This window comes from Hylaeus anthracinus, unplaced genomic scaffold (genome assembly GCF_026225885.1).
Source record: "Hylaeus anthracinus isolate JK02 unplaced genomic scaffold, UHH_iyHylAnth1.0_haploid 11981, whole genome shotgun sequence".
Classification (NCBI taxonomy): Eukaryota; Metazoa; Arthropoda; class Insecta; order Hymenoptera; family Colletidae; genus Hylaeus; species Hylaeus anthracinus.
In genome coordinates this window covers 8,513,081-8,532,947 of record NW_026534329.1, presented here as the reverse complement: position 1 = coordinate 8,532,947, position 19,867 = coordinate 8,513,081, and the positions used below count along the sequence as shown (strand labels likewise).

Below are 19,867 nucleotides of genomic sequence, written 5' to 3'. Positions count from 1 at the left end.
ATATCTATAATATAAAATATTAATGACACTGATCTAGAAAGAAAGTACAAGATTATCAAATGAGAATTGGTCTAAAATTTATGGAGAAAGGGTTTTGGTATGTATGTTTTTGACAAATGGGCCGTTAAACGATAATAACAAAGGGAAGTGAAACTGTTTTGAATACGTGTTTATGCGGCGGTTTACACATGTTTAAATCTGTGCACACGAAAATTTCCCTGCATACATTCTTAACCAATTATAATTTGACAGCTTTGCATTTTTCATCCTGATCATTATAATATATAATAAAAGTTGTGCCTATACTCAACATTACACACTACCAATAATCTTTGATTTCATAGGATAAGTCGAGCCAGCAGAGGAATCTGCAAAAAAACAACGACGTTGAAATTATACCAAAACTATTTGTACACATTTAACAAAATATTTTTGTAATGATTCTCATTTCAATTAACGATCTCATTACATTAACGATTCACTATTTCCAGTGAAATGAGGCATGGATTTTGAAAATGCACATAGAAATAACGAAATTATCGAATTTTTCCGATTTATACTGTTTTAATGCGTCACGTATTTAACAACATATTTTCCGCGAAAAGCCTCTTTGTTGTTTAGAGATTGAACAGTTTTTTCTGTATCCAGGAAAATGAGACGCCAATAATGAAAATATATGGAAAAAAATAGCGGATTTATTGAGTTTTTTCGATTTTTGTTTTTTTTTACGTCATCTAATTAACAATTTATTTGTCACGATAAGCATGCCCCGTTGTTCAAAAATTGAAAAGTTTTTGCGATTTCCAGTAAAATGAAGCGTTGAAAATATGTAGAAAAGAAGCGAAATTATTGATTTTTTCGATTTTTATTGTTTCATTGCGCCATCTAATTAACAATCGATTTCTTTCTATAATCGCCTTTTCTCGGTCTAAAATTGAAATGTTTTTGCCATGTTCAGTAAAATGAGACATTGATGATGAAAATATATAAGGATATAGCGGATTTATTGACTTTTTTCGAATTTTGTTTTTTATAACGATTTATTATAATTTATATGGTATGCTGGCATTACATTCGTTTTAAGGCCTATCAATTCCAAGACAAACGTATGTAATTCAATGATCCTCTTGTATGGATAATTTCTTGATTCTATCTATTCAATTTGTCGACTCCATAATCTTTTTGTTATAATTCTCCCATTAGTTAAATTAATATGATCGAACGCTGAAAATAAATCAGTATTATATATTGGCACATTGTATTTTATAACTTTAATTTGAAATAAATAATTGCATAATTGGTCTCGTTCAAAAAGCGCTCGTCCGGATCGCGGCCATTTAAATGCATTTAAATACATTCTACCAGGTTTTACGACATATTATGTCTTCATAGATATTCTACCTTCATTTATCACTCTGAACTTGTGCGGCAAAAAGAAATTAATTAATATTTTCGCTAAAAATAGTATGTCCTGATAACTGCCCATTGACTAAAATTTTATATGATCAAAAGGCAGTTTTCAGGACTCAACCGAAATCTGGTTATTTCCAGGTAATTGTGATTGTATAAATATCGAATAAACTGTCAAATTATTAAAATATCATATTTCTAAGTAATTCAACTCCCGGAAACCATTTATTTTGTCTTCTGCATGCAATAATTGGACTGCCCTGATAACTGCCCTTCTATATATAATCGATTGTATCCCACAAAATAGTATCTCTTTTTCAAAATTTCAACGATTTTCGGTTTCAGCAACATCTGTACTACAAATCTAAGTAATTATAACAAAGTAAAATTTGGTGTCCTGAAATCTGCCCTTTGACATACATATGTACTTACATTTTATATTTATATATTATATATTTTATAATATATAAATATTATATATTATATATTTTAATTACTATATTATATTTAATATAATTATATAATATATTTAATTACTATATTATATAAGTATTAAAATATATTGTCGTTTTATGTGTATAAAATCATCATCATAAAAGAGAATGAATAAAAGACGCGTGCGAGATGCAGCCCGCGCTCAATCTTGGCGCGAGAAACGCTCTACTCCTCGGAATTCCAGGAATGAGTTTGTCCGTAAAGCGAACATCAACGGTGGGAAGGTTACATGTACACCTGACCCTCCCAACGTTACACCATGTGTCTGGAACCAACTGGTTTTACAGAAAGTCGTAAAAGTTGGAATTACCAACAAAACGGGGCTTCTTGATTGCACAGATATCTGTCACTGGCTGGTAGAACAGATAGGTGCGCCGTATCGAAATTAAACCACCGGATTAAACTTGTACGCGCATGGAACATGACTGGGAGAACGATAGGGATACAACCCTACGATTATACGTCCGAGGTGACGGCTAAGGCTACAGACCTGGACGAGTTAGGTGGTTGGATAGGCTCCGGAACCGCCACGAATTTACCATCCGTCGGATATAAATGGCCGATTACTGATTCGCAACATGTGATCACAGTACAACTGACCGACAAAGAAACGGGTGACGATACCACCGAGGGAAATCGCAAGGTGTGTGTATTGCTTAGTAACAACGGCGACTCCATAGTGTTCCAGGCTCACATAGATTGGCGGTATCCGCTAAAACACAGCAGTGGATATGAATTAGATTTGATATACTCGCTAACTGCTGACCTCGCTAAACGTACCCGCGAGATAATGGGTGCAAGCTTTAGGGCGGAGAGGCAGCTGAATCGTATTAAAGACCAAATGGCAGGGAAATTTTTGAGTGCGTCCAAAGTTTTTGTAGTGGACCCATTGAGAGGAGAATTAGAAGAAGAGGAGTTCGTCAAAGTTGACATGGCTGGCGGCAGTTGAAATGTTGCGGAGACTCACAATGCTACGCCAGATGAATCTACCGCGGCAACATCCCGCGAGCTAATAAGCGATGGTGTAGATGAGGCACATCATGAACAGTTAATATCGGAGTTTATGCGTTTCATGAAAGTACGCACCGATTAGAATGGATTGCAGTATCACAGAAACGCTGCAGGAGCAGGTTGCCCATTGTGACCCAGGGTCACTATGTGGCATATTTGTAAGTATACTCATTTCCAGTGCGCTATTAGTAGGTTTCATCCTAGTGCACTTTGGACTGATTGTATACAGTCAACCCTCCTATAACGCGGTACTCTCAGAACGCGGTTTCCATATAACGCGGAGCTGAAAATGCGACAGTCCTCCTATAACGCGGCACTCTTACAGCGCGGTTTCTGTCAACAGCATCCCATAAGTTCCTTCCGCGTAGCCTAAGAATGTTTGGCCTATGTTTAGTTCGTTAGGGCCTATTTGAATTATAAGGGAACAGATGGCGTCAGTTTCATGTAGGTTCAGGCAGTCGGATCGCGACATAGTAACTAGATATGTTTATATAAAGATTATCTCCGGCTTATCTGATAGCCGTCTACGACATCGGTTTTAGTCTTCTCAGAGCTCTTTCACGGTGTACACGTTTTGTTGGTTACCAAGTCTTTCTAAAAATTTTTCTGCACCGTCCGTTCGTTCAGCTTTTTGCTGCTTAATTTGTGGTTTATAATTGGACAACATTACACAATACTGTAAGTAATATTCTTCATTTGTTCTAATATAATAATAATAAAGTTATTTTTAACCCTAGATTTGCATCATGTCAAACACGAAAGAAACAAGGAAAGGGTTAAAAAGAAAGTTTATAACTCTTGAAGATAAAATCGAAATTCTAAATCGTTTAGAAGGTGGGGAAAATCTATCGTCGGTTGCAAAATCAACCAAGTTGAATGAATCTACAATTCGAACCCTAAAGAAAAATGCAGACAATATAAGGAAAACTGTGGCAGATGGCTGTCCGTTAGGTGCGAAACGTGTCACTCGCACACGAAATTCTAATATGGTTAAAATGGAACGGGCGTTAATGATCCGGTTGGAAGACTGTATAGCAAAAAAGATTCCTATCAGTGGAAATCTTATCAAGCAGAAAGCACTTAAAATCTATGAACATTTAAGGAATATTGGGCATTCTTCTGCAGAGCTAGAAAATCATTCGTTTGTCGCGAGTAAAGGGTGGTTTGAAAAACTAAAAAAAAGGTACTCATTACACAATATTAAGTTTCAAGGAGAACAGGCCTCAGCAGATGCTGAGGCTGCCGAGAATTATAAGCTGGAATTAGCTAGAATTATCAATGAAGGAGGCTATTCACCTCGTCAGATTTTTAACGCCGATGAGACGGCATTATATTGGAAAAAACTACCATCTAGGACCTTCATTTTGAAAAATCAAAGGCGTGCTCAGGGGTTTAAACCTTCAAAAGAACGTGTCACCCTTTATATGTGCAGCAATCTATCAGGGAGCCTGATGATAAAACCTATGATAATAAATCGTTCTTCAACTCCCCGTGTTATGAAAAACATTAATAAGACCGAATTGCCTGTATTCTGGCGATCTAATAAGAAAGCTTGGATGACCCAAGATTTATTTAAGGATTGGTTTTATAATTGTTTTATCCCGGCAGTGGAAACCCATACGATGGAAAAAAATTTGTATTTCAAAGTTTTATTGGTTCTTGATAACGCTGGTTGCCACAACATACAACTGGATCATCCAAATGTAAAAATTGTCTTCCTTCCTCCTAACTGCACGTCATTAATACAACCTTTGGACCAAGGAGTCATTCAAACTTTAAAAATGTATTACACACGCCAAGTTTTCCAAACCATTTTCGACAGATTAGAAAGTAGTGAAAATAAAACCCTTACTCAAGTTTGGATGGAATTTTCTATTTTAGATTGTATTAGAACCGTGTCATCGGCTTGCGCGGAAATTAAACCATCAACGCTTAATGCGTGTTGGAAACCCCTTTTACCTAAAATGGTTCAAACAATACAAGATGATTCTACAATTTCACTCCCAGTTACAGAAATAGTAAACATTGCTTCTCGTTTAGGCGATGAAGAATTTACAACAAACCATCAGGATGTAAGAGAACTCGTACTCGGGGAAGAAACTTTAGATGAGGATGATCTGATGTATTTAATTGATGCACCCACCTCAAATCCATTGGTAAACGAAAATAAGGAAAACGAATGGGTGCCAAATGTCGATTTACAAGATGTGAAAAAAGGGCTAAATTTGGCTAAAGAATTAGAACTCCATTTCATTCAAACTGATCATTCAACGGTGCGTAGCGCAAAGTTTAAAAGAGAGTTAAGAAATTGCTTAGCTCCCTGTAGAGAGGTTTTAGTGGAGTTAGAAAAAAAAGCTACAATCGAAAACCAATGTGAAGATGAGCCAAGTGAGGAAGACATTTTGCCTATTAAAAGAAGACGAGTTAGGCGACTCATATTATCTGACAGCGAGAATGAGTGTTGAAGATTAAATTTTACAAAAGTCTTTCTTGTTTTTGTTGGAAAACAGTTTTTCAGTTTAGTTTTGGTATCATTTCTTTATATAAACTCTTCAATTCAATAAAAATAATTTCTAATTTATCTTGTCCTTATTGGTCTCCATATAACGCGGTACGAATAATGTGATTTGTACTAATTCTGCGTTTCTTATAGCGCGGTTTCCATACAACGCGGTACGCACTCACCGCGTTATAGGAGGGTTGACTGTATTTAGTTATCGTAGATAGATATTGGTACAGGACGCCGCGTGCGCAAAATATGCTGAATACGCGTGTTGCTAACGCAGCGTACGGAGACACTACGTGTATATTAGAGGACGTGGTGCTAGATGGTCAGGTTGACCAGTAGCCAACGCGACCCGCTGGAATCCAGTGTGGTTCTTTACCGACGGAATACCGTTGATGCTCGTCTGTGACGAAAGCGTACTGTCGTAATAGACGTATGGTGGTCTAGCAGATCCAACCATAAGCCTAAAGTCCCTGGCACTGACATCAAAAGAGCATGTTTAACGGGCGGTATGTTCGAGCAGCCGATAATTTCGACTCTTCGAACGTCGGCTGCGGTTGCTCGAACTTTAAACATATCGCCTTTAAACGGCTTGACAAGGTATACCGAGCGCTTGGACTTTAAACGCCAGTCCGTTTTTTTGACAACAGCGTTCAGTGTTCGCTCCGTCTAGCGAATTCTAACACCGGGTCCACACTGCGCGAACACGAAACAAGAACATACCCTAAAAACATTCGCAAGGGTGTTCTTACTGTCGCTAACATGCCGGCGAACATCTACGGTGTTCGTACTCCTGTGAAACTGATGTTATTTTGTGGATTCGGGCGATCCGCATCCCCTCCGTGGTTGGAAATGCTCGAAAGCAAACGACCGTTTACGACCACCCGCCGGCAGATACTCCAACAAAGGGATAATATGCGTGACCGTAGTTAATGTTAGTTCCTTAATATTCATCCAAGTTTTTATGCTTTTTTTGTTGTATCTTGATAAAAATATATGCAATATGTTGGTGAGATTTTTCTGATAAAAATGATATCAAACACGACGCAATTTAAACAATTTTGAGTTTTGCTTATAATAAGTAATAGATTTTGTTACAGCCTATATATATTACACATACTATTCTTCAAGAAATGTTCGTTGACCTTTTTTTTAAGACAGCATGCATGCCTATTAATATTTTTTAAAATACCATTTTACGTCCCTTGTCAGCTTCGCGTCTTAAAAAAGTTAGCTACGTGAACCTGATACCCGACTTTTCAAAAATTCATTGGTTTATGGAAAATAATAGCATTTCGTTTGTACTTGATTGAACCATTAATAGTTTCGTTTGTACCTTCGTCAATTAATAAATAAAAAAAAAAAAAAAATAAAAAAAATCACCCAGCATCCGATATTGAAATTTTTGTAATCTGTTTTTTCACTTCGTTTATACTTCAGTAGTTTAAATTTTACGGCCAATTGTTGTACGCGTAAGAAAGGAGTAAATTAATTTTCAAAATTTTGTTAATCTGTTCTTCGTCTGTGCCTGTACATTTAATTTTGAAAACAATGTGGTCTCATTCCCTTACGTTTCCACTTCAAAATGAGTTCTTCAGGAATACGCAGAATTGATGACTGACGAACTCTCCCCTTACGCGTATAAACCAATTGCTTATAAATCATAAACTATTGATGTACAAACGAAACGAAAAGGGATACAAACGGGTACAAACGATTCTAAAGAATAGGGGAAAAACAGATTTCAAAAATCTCAATGTTGGGTGCTGGTCATTTTTTTATTTTTTTTTATTTATTAATTGATAAAGGTACAAACGAAACTATTGAAGGTACAATCAAGTAAAAACGAAATGCTATTATTTTCCATAAAAAAAAAAAAAAAAAAAAAAATGAATTTTTGAAAAGTCGGGTATCAGGTTCACATAGCTACAAAAGGCCCTAATTATCTCCTGGCAAGAATTTTACAATCTGTTTCCTAGTTTCGAAGAAACTTTCTAATCGGTTACTGACTCACAAAATCAAGTATTAATATTATAAAAATATTGCATATTGTAAACGAAACTTAAAGTTGTCTGAATTGCATTGTGTTTGGTGCCATTTTTATCAGGAAAATCTCGCCAATATATTGCATATACTTTCATCAAGATACAACAAAAAAATATACAAACTTGGATAAGTAATAAGAAAATAATGTTAACTTCGGTCACGATTATTATCCCTTTGGAGTATGTACCTTAGGGTGGACCTTATTTTTCGACCATCTGATTTGTTTTATGCGACCCCCTAGATCTGTTCCAGATCCAACAAAAATAAGTTCTGCAAAAGAAGAACTCAATTGGACAACAGGAAAGGGTGTCGCAATCGGTTTGAGGTTTGAAAATTTCAGTAATTTCCCTTTAATTTGACATGCAACTCAAATTTTATGTTTAATGATAAGAGTTACTGTTATAACGTAAAAATATCATCTTTTGGTTGTATAATAAGAAATTTTACTTGAAAGTTTCAACGATATTGTCAATATTTTGGTTTATTACATTACGGAGTAGAGCTATGAGCGCGCCAAACGGTCGCGTCGTTGTATTGTCTACGCGCGGGAATCGCTCGGCTCTGGCCGCTGCAGCTGCCAACGGTATAACCAGTACCCCTTCCAAAGAGCTATCCTTCTATTTCCAGTTTTATACCTGCTTCCTAGTCCCTTAGTCCCTTAGTAAAAGAAACCTCACTTTACGTCGAGAGTTCGAGGTATTCGCATCACGAAGTATCGACAGCACTTCCGGTCTGCCATTGGGACGGTACATAACGGAAAAATCGGTGTCGTGACTAAAATCAAATTTGTGGTGGAAAAATAAAACTTTGCTAACATAGAGTACAACTAAAACAGAGAGTGAGGTGGGGGGAACAAACTGTGATATTAACTAATAAAGTGGGGACTCACCCGGATAAAATGTGAGAACGAAAAGAAGATAACCTCTCTCTTCATGGGAGACAAGCATGAAGAGGGCGAAGAAAGAAGAGGGGGGGAGAAAGGAGTCTCCCTCCCGAAAGCAGGAAACACGTCGGAACTACGTGACTCAAAAATCAAGCTGATCCAAAGATCAGTAGAGGAAATCTATAACCGAAGAGCCAATAGGATGGAAGAGGACTCGATGCGTCCAATCAGGAGGAGCAGAGAAGAAGGGGACGACCCAACCAGCGCGCCGGAGGAGATACAGCCAGCGCCTCTAGTGCGGGAAAAAATAAAGACAAGAAGGAAGAGCCTCGAACAGGCAGTTGAAAATGAATACAGTGATGAGAATAGAAACGTGAGGAAAAAATTGAAAATAATAGGAAACGAAAAAACTAACATAGAGATTAACGCATATAAAAGTGATTCGGGGAACAACACAGAAAAAGATTCAAGCGTACGATCGATAATTGAATCGATAAATTCAAGAGAGGAAAGAACAAAGGTAAGAAACGTGGGTGTTAGAAATTCAACACGTGGTGCCGCACGTGTTAACAAAGATACTGATTCCGACTCGTCAATAGACAAAAGAAACGTGTCTCAGACTAAAAAGAATTCTCCACTAAAAGGGAACACGGATAATATTCAGCTTTTCGAAATTGAAATAGACAAAAAGTACAACAGTCGCGAAGGTAAAGTAAATTTTAAATCAAACAAAAAAATTAATTACCTTAAAATTTTCAGATTTCTTAGGGAAGACTTAAAAGAAATAGAAGCTATCAAAATGCTTAACAAACACATAGCGGAAATAAAAATTAAATACCCAGAAGAAGGAAGAAATATCTTCAACAAATATGTTAAAAAGAACAACGGGGAGTACAAAATACGCATACCAAGGAGATCTGAATTCAGGATTGGAGTGATTAAAGAGTGGGAATATTCGTTAGAAGAATTAAAAGAAGAAACTACACCAGGACAAAATATTGAGTCGTTCGAAAGACTGAGAAAAAGGAAGAAAGTAGATAACGGGTATGAATGGGTTGACACGCATATGATTATCGTGAAGTTTAGAGGAACCAGTTTACCCACCAAGGTAGTGATCATGGAAGGTCACGTTTCATTAAACGTCATCCCATTTGTTAGAAACATTAGACAATGCTACCAGTGTCTTCGCTTCGGTCACACAAAAAGGTTTTGTCGAGAAACAAAAAGTAAGTGTTTTAACTGTGGTGAAATAGCACATGGGGATTGTTTTAACCCTCCCAAATGTGCGAACTGCGAAGAAGACCATTCTGCACTAAATAGACAGTGCCCATATGCTTTACTGGAAAAAGCAATAAATAAATTAATCGCCTATAAAAACATGTCATTCCATGAAGCTAAAAACACTGCCATGACAGAACTGAATTTTGGAAGAAACAATAACTTTAGATACAGAGAAGAAGATTTTCCGGAGCTCGGACAAAAGAGAAGTAAAACGAGACACTCTATGGAAATAGAAAAATGGGAAGACAGACCATGCCCGATACGAGGAAACGACTGGTTTACACCAACTAAAAGGCAAACAAGGGGTTACAAAGACCAAGAACGATCTCCATACAGCAGTCAAAAGGTTAGTAACAAAAGTAATAACCGATTTTTCCCATTAGAACAGGACGACACTCAAATACTACCACCAACGGATTACCCAATAAAAAATGTTAGCAAATACTACAAAACCGATAAGGAAGAGGAAAATGAAAGGCTCAATCCGAGGCAAAAAACCCACAAATCCATAAAAACCAATTTCGATATCCAAGACGACAGAGACATTGAAGAGTTAGTCAAATGGATTAAAGAACAAAATTTAGTTAACATCATCAAAAATAAACTGAAAGACTCGCCACCAAGACCGATAAGAGAAAGTAGGTACGTCCAAGGCAGCAAAGGAGAACCAACGGAAGATGAACTCAACGAGATCTATGAAAATAATCAAAGATATTACCTAAAAAACTACCACAAGGAAAGGCACAATCTTCATCAGGAAAGGGAAACGGACAAAATCCCTATAACCTACAAGGAAGAACGGCACCAAAAACCAAAGAGTGACAGGAAAGAGCCTCCAATAATAATTAAGAACAAGGAATACTACCAACAAAACAGACCCAGTACATCTAAACATAGAACCACACCAACAAGAGAGGATAACCTGCATATTCCGGAGTTTCAAAGTAAAGGGAAACATAACTACTCAACTTTACCAAAAACAACACCTAGACCGACTCAGACTGAAGTAGAAAAAGCCCCGTCAAACAATACACAAGCAGGATATATGTCCAATGAGGAATGGGAAGGAACACCACATGTTGAAGAAACGATCAACCTAAAGAAAAAAGAAGAAAAAACAGAAACAGCCATTCATCAAAAGGCCTTAGCTGAACCAATGCTAGAAGAAATTGATTTAACGTTTCATAAAATTATTCCAGACACCCAGGACAAGGAAGAGGACGACTACTCGGAGTCGTTCAAATCACCACAAACAGAGACTGACGACGAAGAGTTAGATTTAATCAATTCACAACCAGAGAACAAGTAAGAGATTTCTCTAACTAGTAATTTTTGAATATACTTAAAAAGAATACTCATTTATATATTATATTTTTATATATTCTTTATGTATACTATGTTAATTTTGTATTAATAAGAATTTTCCAACGAAAATAGTTAAAAAGAATAAGAAAGAGGAAACATAATAAATGTTTCCTCTTTCTTCTTCAGTACACACGGTATCAAGCAGTATATATCATGGGAATTCAATTAACCATTAATAGCTTAACGTACCAAATTATAAAATGTTACATATTATGATAAGAAATTTAGGAAATTTTTATTTTCCAAAAAAAAAAAATATATATATATATACAAATAAGAACAACTATTTCGTTCAAAAGAATTAAAAAAAAAAAAAAAAAAACTTTTTATTAGACTTCCTCTAATTCTAAAGATTTAAAAAAAAAAACAATAAATAACAATAATAATAATACAGAAACAATAATAATAAAAATAATCCGGAAACCAGAAATACTTAAAGGAATCAATAGACACCATCCAAATAACAATGAACTTTACTCAAATTTATTACAAATTATAAATACAAACAGAGAAACAAACCCAAAGCAATATAACCATATTCTTACAAACATAGTTAATTCATATATACTCATGTAAATCTTTTCCACAGGCATTTAGAACAAAACATCAATAGTAACCCATATAATTATATAATAAAATGTTCAATAATGTGAAATAAAAATAGGACTATGGAACGCAAGGTGCATAGGAAATAAAATAGATGAGGTTACCAACCAGCTAATAATGGAAACGATTGTGATACAAGAAGAATAGGTAATAGAACTTATCAACAAGGATGCGGACTAGGAATATACTATAAAGAGGACATAAATTTAAAAAAAAAAAAAAATCAAATCACACAAAATAGACAAAAAGTTTGAACCACTGCCGGTGAAGGTCTTAGATATTAATCAAAAAGCGATATTACAAACAGAATTAATTTACAGAACAAACAGCAGATTCTGCATCAAGAAGTGGCTCGAACTTTTTCAAATATTAAACTTAAACAAAATCCAATTATTGCAGGCGACTTTAGTGCACATAATCCATTTTGAAATGGTTATAAAACCTCTGCGGAAGGGGTGAGTTTAGAGATAGCTTCAGAGGAAACAGAATTTATGATCGCTAACATAGACACAATATCGAGAACACATTTTAAAGGAATTATTAGAGAGTAAAGGTACAATAGATGATCAAATACGTGATTGTAAATTAGAAGAGAAACTATAGAACATGTCCTCCTTAGATGTCCGTTTAGAACTATTCCGCGTTTAATAAATGTATGACAAGATGGATATGCGAACGAATAACTGCAATTATAACGTAGCGCAAATATTTAATAGTGTCAAGAGCTCAACATCAAAAGCAATTTTAGGGTTCCTAAAAGAAGCCAATATCGAATTGTGATAAATAGTATTAGTTCGTTAAATCTCACTAATATAGGACAACGAAACATTAACTCTAAGCTAGAAACGGTTACACTAAATCTCATATTTGTTATTAGGATCAATGAACAAACCAATAGAGAAAATAGGAATACAACAAAAAGAGTTTAAGGGTAGACTGAGACCGTATTGGTCAACTTAGATTCTAACGAAAAACCTAATCCCAAAAAAGTAAAAGTAATCCTATTTCCTCAATAAAGGAACAATACAACTAAATATATAAATACCAAATACAAATATGACCAAAAGTATTAAATAAACTGTGATATAGGAAAATTTCCCCTTTAACGGAAATTTAGAGTAAGTAAAAAGCAAACAATTCGATAAAAAAAAAAAAAAAAACGAATGAAAACAACTTAATATATTTGATGAGACTGCGAAATTTTATAATTGTAAGTTAGATAAATAAGATAATTGTAACTGAGGATTCACACATACAAACCATAACATGTACAAATAGCCAGTAAGGAAATAGTCATACAAACATAATAGTAGATTGTAATACATTAGAATAAGTTTATTTTGTTAACAAACAAAATGTTATAAAATATTATATGTATATCGGAAATGTGTAAATAACAATGTTCATTGTTACACAATAAAGAAACAAACAAACAAACAAACGAAGTATCGAACACTTCCGGTTTGCCTTTTGGGAGGGATATAACGGAAAATTAGTGGCTCGAGTTATTAACTAGAGGTTCAGTGTAATTACATAGTATAGTTATTTTAAATTACAATTAAAAGAGCGAGTGAGGTGGGAGGAACATTTTGAGACATTAATTATTAAGGGGGGAACTCACCCGGGGGAAATGTGACTGGTGAAAGAAAGTTAACCTCTCTCTATGAGAGACAGCTTGGAAGAGGATGAAGAAGGAAAAGGGGAGGGAGAGAGGAGTCTCCCTCCCTAAAAGCGGAAACACGTCGGTACTACGTGAATCAAAAATTAAATTGATCCAACGATCAGCGGAGGAGATCTATAGGCTACGAACCAACAGGATGGAAGAGGACACAACCCGATCAATGAGGAAGAGCAGAGGAGAAGGGGAAGACCCAATCAGCGCGCCAGAGAAACTACAATCAGCGCCACTGACGAAGGAGAAAGTAAAGACGAGAAGAAAAAGCCTCGAACAGGCAGTTGAAAACGAGTATAGTGACGAAAGCAGAAACGTGAGAAAAAAACTAAAAATCATAGGAAACGAAAGGACAAATATGGAAATAAACACATATAAAAGTGAGGTGGAAAATAACGCAGAAAAAGATTTGAATGTACGATCGATAGTGGAATCGATAAATTCGAGAGAAGAGAAGGCAAAGGTAAGAAACGGGATCGGACGCTTTCCAACACGTGGTGCAACACGCGAAGGAAAGGAAACAGACTCTGATTCGTCTTCAGATAAAAAATATAAATCTCAAATTAAAAAGAAATCTCCAATCAAAGGTGAAACGGACAATATCCATTTGTTTGAAGTAGAAGTAGTTAGGAAACTTAACAAAAAAGAAGGTAATGTAAACTTTAAATCAAATAAAAAGCTTAAGTACTTGAAAATTTTCAGATTCCTAAGAGAAGATATTAAAAAAATAGAAGCTATCAAAATGCTTAATAAACATATCGCGGAAATCAAAATAAAATATCCAGAAGAAGGAAGAAACATTTATAACAAATATGTCAAAAAGAACAATGGGGAATATAAAATTCGTATACCAAGAAGATCCGAATTTAGGATAGGGATCATTAAGGAATGGGAATATTCATTGGAAGAACTAAAAGAGGAAACTATTCCGGGATAAAACATCGAGTCGTTTGAAAGACTTAGAAAAAGGAAGAAGGTAGATAATGGATACGAGTGGGTGGACACGCACATGATTATTGTGAAGTTTAGGGGAACTAGCCTTCCCACTAAAGTAGTGATTATGGAAGGCCACGTCTCATTAAATGTTACCCCATTCGTCAGAAATATTAGGCAATGTTACCAATGTCTACGCTTTGGCCACACAAAACGCTTCTGTCGGGAAACAACGAGTAAATGTTTTAACTGCGGGGAGACAGCACTCGGAGAGTGCTCTAACTCTCCCAAATGCTCGAATTGTGAAGAAGACCATTCTGCATTAAATAGGCAATGCCCATACGCATTGTTGGAAAAAGCAATAAACAAGTTGATCGCCTATAAAAACATGTCATTCCACGAGGCCAAGAGCGTTGCGATGACGGAACTGAATTTTAGAGGCAACAACAATTTTAGATATAAGGAAGAAGACTTCCCGGTGTTAGGACAAAGAAGAAATAAAGCCAGATACTCCATGGAAATAGAAAAATGGGAGGATAGACCGTGCCCGATAAGAGAGAACGACTGGTTTACACCAAATAGAAGGCAACCAAGGGGCTACGGCAAAGGACGCCCATCACCCAATACACTAAAGGTTAGTAACAAAAATAATAACCGATTTTACCCATTAGAGGAGGATGATACCCAGATAATATTACCAACGCAATATTCAATAAAAAATACAAGCAAATATTATAAAACTGACAACGAAGAGGAAAACGAAAGATATATCCCAAAGCAAAGGACCCATAAATCTACTAAAACCAACTTTGGCATCCAAGATGATAAAGACATAGAAGAACTAATTAATTGGAGGTACCAACAATTTTAGGTACAAGGAGGAAGACTTCCCAGTGTTAGGCCAAAGAAGAACTAAAGGTAGATATAATATGGAAATTGAAAAATGGGAAGACAAACCGTGCCCAATAAGAGGAAACGACTGGTTTGTACCAAACAGAAGGCAACCAAGAAACAACGAAGGCAAAGGACGGCCAATACCCATTGCATCAAAGGTTAGTACTAACAATAACAACAGATTTTATCCATTAGAAGAGGAGGACACACAAATAATAACTCCAATGCACTATTCAACGAAGAATACAAATAAATACTACAAATCTGACACGGAAGAAGAAAATGAAAGGTACATTCCCAAGGCAAGGACTTACAAATCAAATAAGACCAACTTTGGCATCAGAGATGACAAAGATATAGAAGAACTAATCAACTGGATTAAGGAACAAAATTTAGTTAACGTAATAAAAAACAAGCTAAAAGACTCGCCACCAAGACACCTAAGTGAAAATAAGTACGTACAAGGCAGTAAAGGTGAACCGACAGAAAAAGAGCTCGATGATATCTATGAAGACAAACAAAGGTATTTCCTTAAAAACTATCACAAAGAAAGACAATTCTTACAACAGGAAAGGGAGACAGATAAAATCCCCATAACTTACAAGGACGAACGCTACCAAAGAACAAAAAGCACTAGTGAACCTCCAATAATAATTAAAAACAAGGAATATTATCAACAAAACAAGCCTACCACATCCAAACACAGAATTACACCAACAAGGGAAGATAATTTACATATTCCAGATTTTCGAAGTAAAAACAAATATAATTACTCAACTCTACCAAAAACGTCTCCTAGACCGACTCATACAGAAGAAGAACATGCTCCGACGATAAACACACAAGCAGGATATATGTCCAATGAGGAATGGGAAGGAATTCCCAATGCTGAAGAAACAACCAGCCCAAAGAAGAAGGAAGAAGAGATGGAAACAGACCATCAACAAAAGATTCCTGTAGAGTCGATACCAGAAGAAATTGATTTCACATTCCAAAAAGTGATTCCAGAAAGTCAGGAGAAGGAAGAAGACGACTACTCGGAGTCGTTCAAATCGCCACAAACAGAGACTGATGACGATTTAGAGTTAATAAGTTCCCAACCAGAGAACAAGTAAGAGAAACTTCACAGACTTTTAAGATATATATAAAGAAAACACAATTATTTTATGTTATTCTATTTTATTTTATATCGTTTTACTTTATTTTAATAGGAAATGTTTAATAATATAAATTTTAAGAAAAAGAAAAAGGAAACAAAAATATATAATAAAATTACTTAATAAAAAAAAAGAAAGAAGTTGAAAATACTTAGCATAGAAACATATAAAAACGGTTCCTTTTTCTTTTTTTATATACGATACCAAATATCATACATAGTGATATTTAAACAAAACGATATTAGTACAATTAAGTAGATATTCTATTTATTATATTAAGAAAATTAAGAATTTACAAACTTCTTAGTCAAAAAGTAAACAAAGACAGCAACAAAATATAACATTTATACACAGATAACAAGTCAAAAAAAGAAAGGAAAAATTAGATCAAAAAATTAAAAAGGAAATCAATAGACACTCTTTAATTAACAAAAATAACTTTATTCAGTAAACATATCGCAAACCAAACTCCAAAAAAAAAAAAATATAGATAATAAAGTTATAAGCAATTATATACACAAACATAGTTACTTCTTATATTCATAATAAACTTTTCTACAGGCGTACTGTACAATACACAAATAATAGTACTCGCAATTATTTAGCAAAATGCACAATAATGTAAAGATGAAAATAGGACTATGGAACGCGAGAAGCATAGGAAACAAAATAGACGAATTAAAAGAAAAAATCAACAATTATGATATCATGCTAATTACAGAAACTTGGATAATAGACTATACCAAATATCAAATACAAGGTTACCAGTTAAAAAACAATGGAAATGATTTCAATACAGGGAGAATAGGTAATAAAAGGTACCAATAAGGTTGCGGATTAGGTATATATTACAAAGAGGACATTAATTTAAAGAAAATCAAATCACATAAAGTAGATAAAAAGTTCGAGACACTCGTGGCGGAGGTATTAGATTCCAATCAAAAAAAAAAATTCCAACTAGGACTAATTTATCGAACGAACGGTAAATTCTGCACCAGGGAATGGCTTGAACTTTTTCACTCATTAAATTTAAACAAAAACACAATAATTGCAGGCGATTTTAATGCACATAATCCACTTTGGAACTGTCAAAAAAGTTCCGCAGAGGGGGTTAGTTTAGAAACAGCTTTAGAGGAAATAGAACTTATGATTATTAATATAGATACAATATCTAGAATAGGTAGAGGCTCCCAGTCCTCAAATATTGACCTAATAGCATGAGATCTCAGCTTCAAAAGCAATAATAGCGTTTTTAAAAGAAGCAAATATTGTATTATGAGAATTAATAATTTGTTAAATCCTGCTAACACAGGACAACGAGATGTAACTTATTCTAAGTCAGGGAATTGTTTCAACTAAATAAATGTACCTGTTAATAAGTATTAAAGAACAGATGAATAGGGAGAATAGGAAAACAACAAAGAGATTGTAAGTAAGACTAAGGCCATTTTGGTCAACTTAGATATAAAACAAAAATCAAAAACTCTAAAAGTAATCCTATTTTCTCGAATTCAAAAAAAAAAAAACACAACAACAAAACACAATAACGAACAAAAGTATTAAGCGAATTGTGATATGGGAAACTTCCCTTGAGGCGGACAAAAATAGAATAAGTAGCAGGTGAAACAATATAGCGCAAAAAAGAAAAAACGAAAATATGATAATATATTTGTTAAGACTACAAAAGTTTATAATTGTAAGTTAGGAAAATAACATATATATAATTGTTGATTTTCACCCACAAACCTCAATATGTATACAAATAGACAATAAGTAAATAGTTACATGTACAAAAATGCCAATATTAGATTGTAATACAATAGACTAAGTTCACTTTGTTAACAAACAGAATGTAAAAGAGATTCTATGTACAACGGAAATGTGTAAATAACAATATTTTTTGTTACACAATAAAGAAATATACAAATACAAATACACGAAGTATCGAAATTTGTTAGTGTGACAGTGAGCAAAAATGGAGACAAGAAGTAGTGATAAATTGTTTATATTGGACTACTACGAACAACAAATTGTTGGTGCAAAATTGCTGAGTAACGGACAAGTGTTACGAGTTCTTTTCTATAATATGAGAAAAGTAAAGCTGGACCTTAAAACAAGTGCTACTCTAGTTATAAAAGAAACTGAAACATTTTGGAAGAAATCACGAATATCAGTGAAGAAGACGTCGGATAGCATTGACAAGTTGAAGCCTCTTCGTCAGAAATGGAGAACATTATATAAATCTGTCAATCGTCGAACTGCAATCCAAATACAGCGGGAACAAGAATTCAAAGATTCGTTGGACGATTTATTTGACATCGTCTATGCGAATGCTTTAGAAATGATAAAAATCGAAGAAGATAAATTATTTCTATTGAAACAGAGGGGAAAAAGGGCGAATTGGACTAATAGGTGCCAGTGATCGTGCTTTAGCAGAAAAAGAAAAGCGGAAAACTCTTCGAGAAGACCGGACGAAAACACTACAAGAACAAGGTCGACAATCACTTGTACAAGGTAATATATATTTTTAAAATTTAACTCTGTTAAATATATTTCTAATGTTTTAGAAATAAATTCAGTATATTTATTTTTACATTACAGAAACAGTGCAGCTACAATCTTCGTCGTCATCCAGCGACGAAATGACAATGAATGTACCGTTAGGTTCGGGCATTGGAGATTTTCCGTTAGGTTCGAGCATTGGGAATGTTCCTGAGGGGTTGCAGGTATCCAGTGACTCAGAAGTTGAAGGTGATTCGAATATACCTGGGCCGAGTGACCGAAAAAGAAGAGGAAAAGTCCAAGTATTTTCTTCAAAGTTAGTTGCAGCTTTAGATGCGTGCAAAATCAGCGATCGCGATGCTGTTCGTATTATTATGGCAACAGCAGAGAGCTTAGGTCACAATACAAATGAATTAATTATTAATCGCACTTCTCTTCGGTGATTTCGCCATAATTTTCGTGCAGATCACGCCAAACATCTGCGGGAAATGTTCGGAAAAATTAATTTAAGGGGGATAACTGTACATTGGGATGGCGCGATGTTGTCTACTTTTGACAAGAAAACTGTGGAGCGACTTCCAGTGGTAATTTCGTGCAACGGTGTACGAAAATTATTGGGGATACCTGCGATTCCTTCCAGTAGTGGAAGCGATCAGGCCTTGGCGATATTTACAACCTTAGAAGAATGGAATTTAACGGACCACGTAGAAGCCTTATGCTGTGACACGACTTCGTCAAATACGGGACGATTACAGGGCGCATGTGTGTTGCTAGAACAAAGAATTGAAAGAGATCTTTTGTATTTTCCTTGCCGCCATCACATATACGAAATTGTGTTGCGTGGGGTCTTTGAATTAAAAATGCCGAAAACAACAGGTCCGAATATTCAACTTTTTAAAAAATTTCAAAATAGTTGGCCTGAAATTAATAAAAATAATTACATCCCGGGAACGCGCGACGATTACGTTCTGAAACATACATATACATCGAAATTTTTAAAAATTACACAAAAATGAGTCATCCAAGAGATGACTACAAAGAATTTTTAGAATTAGCAATAATTTTTCTTTGGGGGATTCCTTTGGGTGGCATTTCATTCAAAATGC

The 19,867-nt window shown here is 35.0% G+C and overlaps 3 protein-coding genes across 3 annotated transcripts in view; 2 read left to right on the top strand and 1 right to left on the bottom strand.

The window, feature by feature from the left end:
• The window catches only part of LOC128885337 (uncharacterized), a 90,362-nt gene extending 75,915 nt beyond the window's left edge, over positions 1-14,447 (top strand). Inside the window, exon 2 of the mRNA XM_054139339.1 lies at positions 13,050-14,447. Coding sequence (XP_053995314.1) covers positions 13,289-14,212 — 924 coding nt within the window. The 5' untranslated portion in view covers positions 13,050-13,288 and the 3' untranslated portion in view covers positions 14,213-14,447. The remainder of the gene's footprint in view (positions 1-13,049) is intronic.
• Positions 1-19,867, bottom strand: part of LOC128885338 (uncharacterized) — a 148,067-nt gene that overhangs the window by 118,422 nt on the left and 9,778 nt on the right. The gene's annotated exons all lie outside the window — the stretch shown is intronic.
• On the top strand, positions 3,290-5,381 carry LOC128885589 (tigger transposable element-derived protein 1-like). Its single transcript, XM_054139686.1, has one exon. It carries the CDS (start codon positions 3,663-3,665, stop codon positions 5,379-5,381), a length of 1,719 nt encoding a protein of 572 aa, XP_053995661.1. The 5' UTR covers positions 3,290-3,662.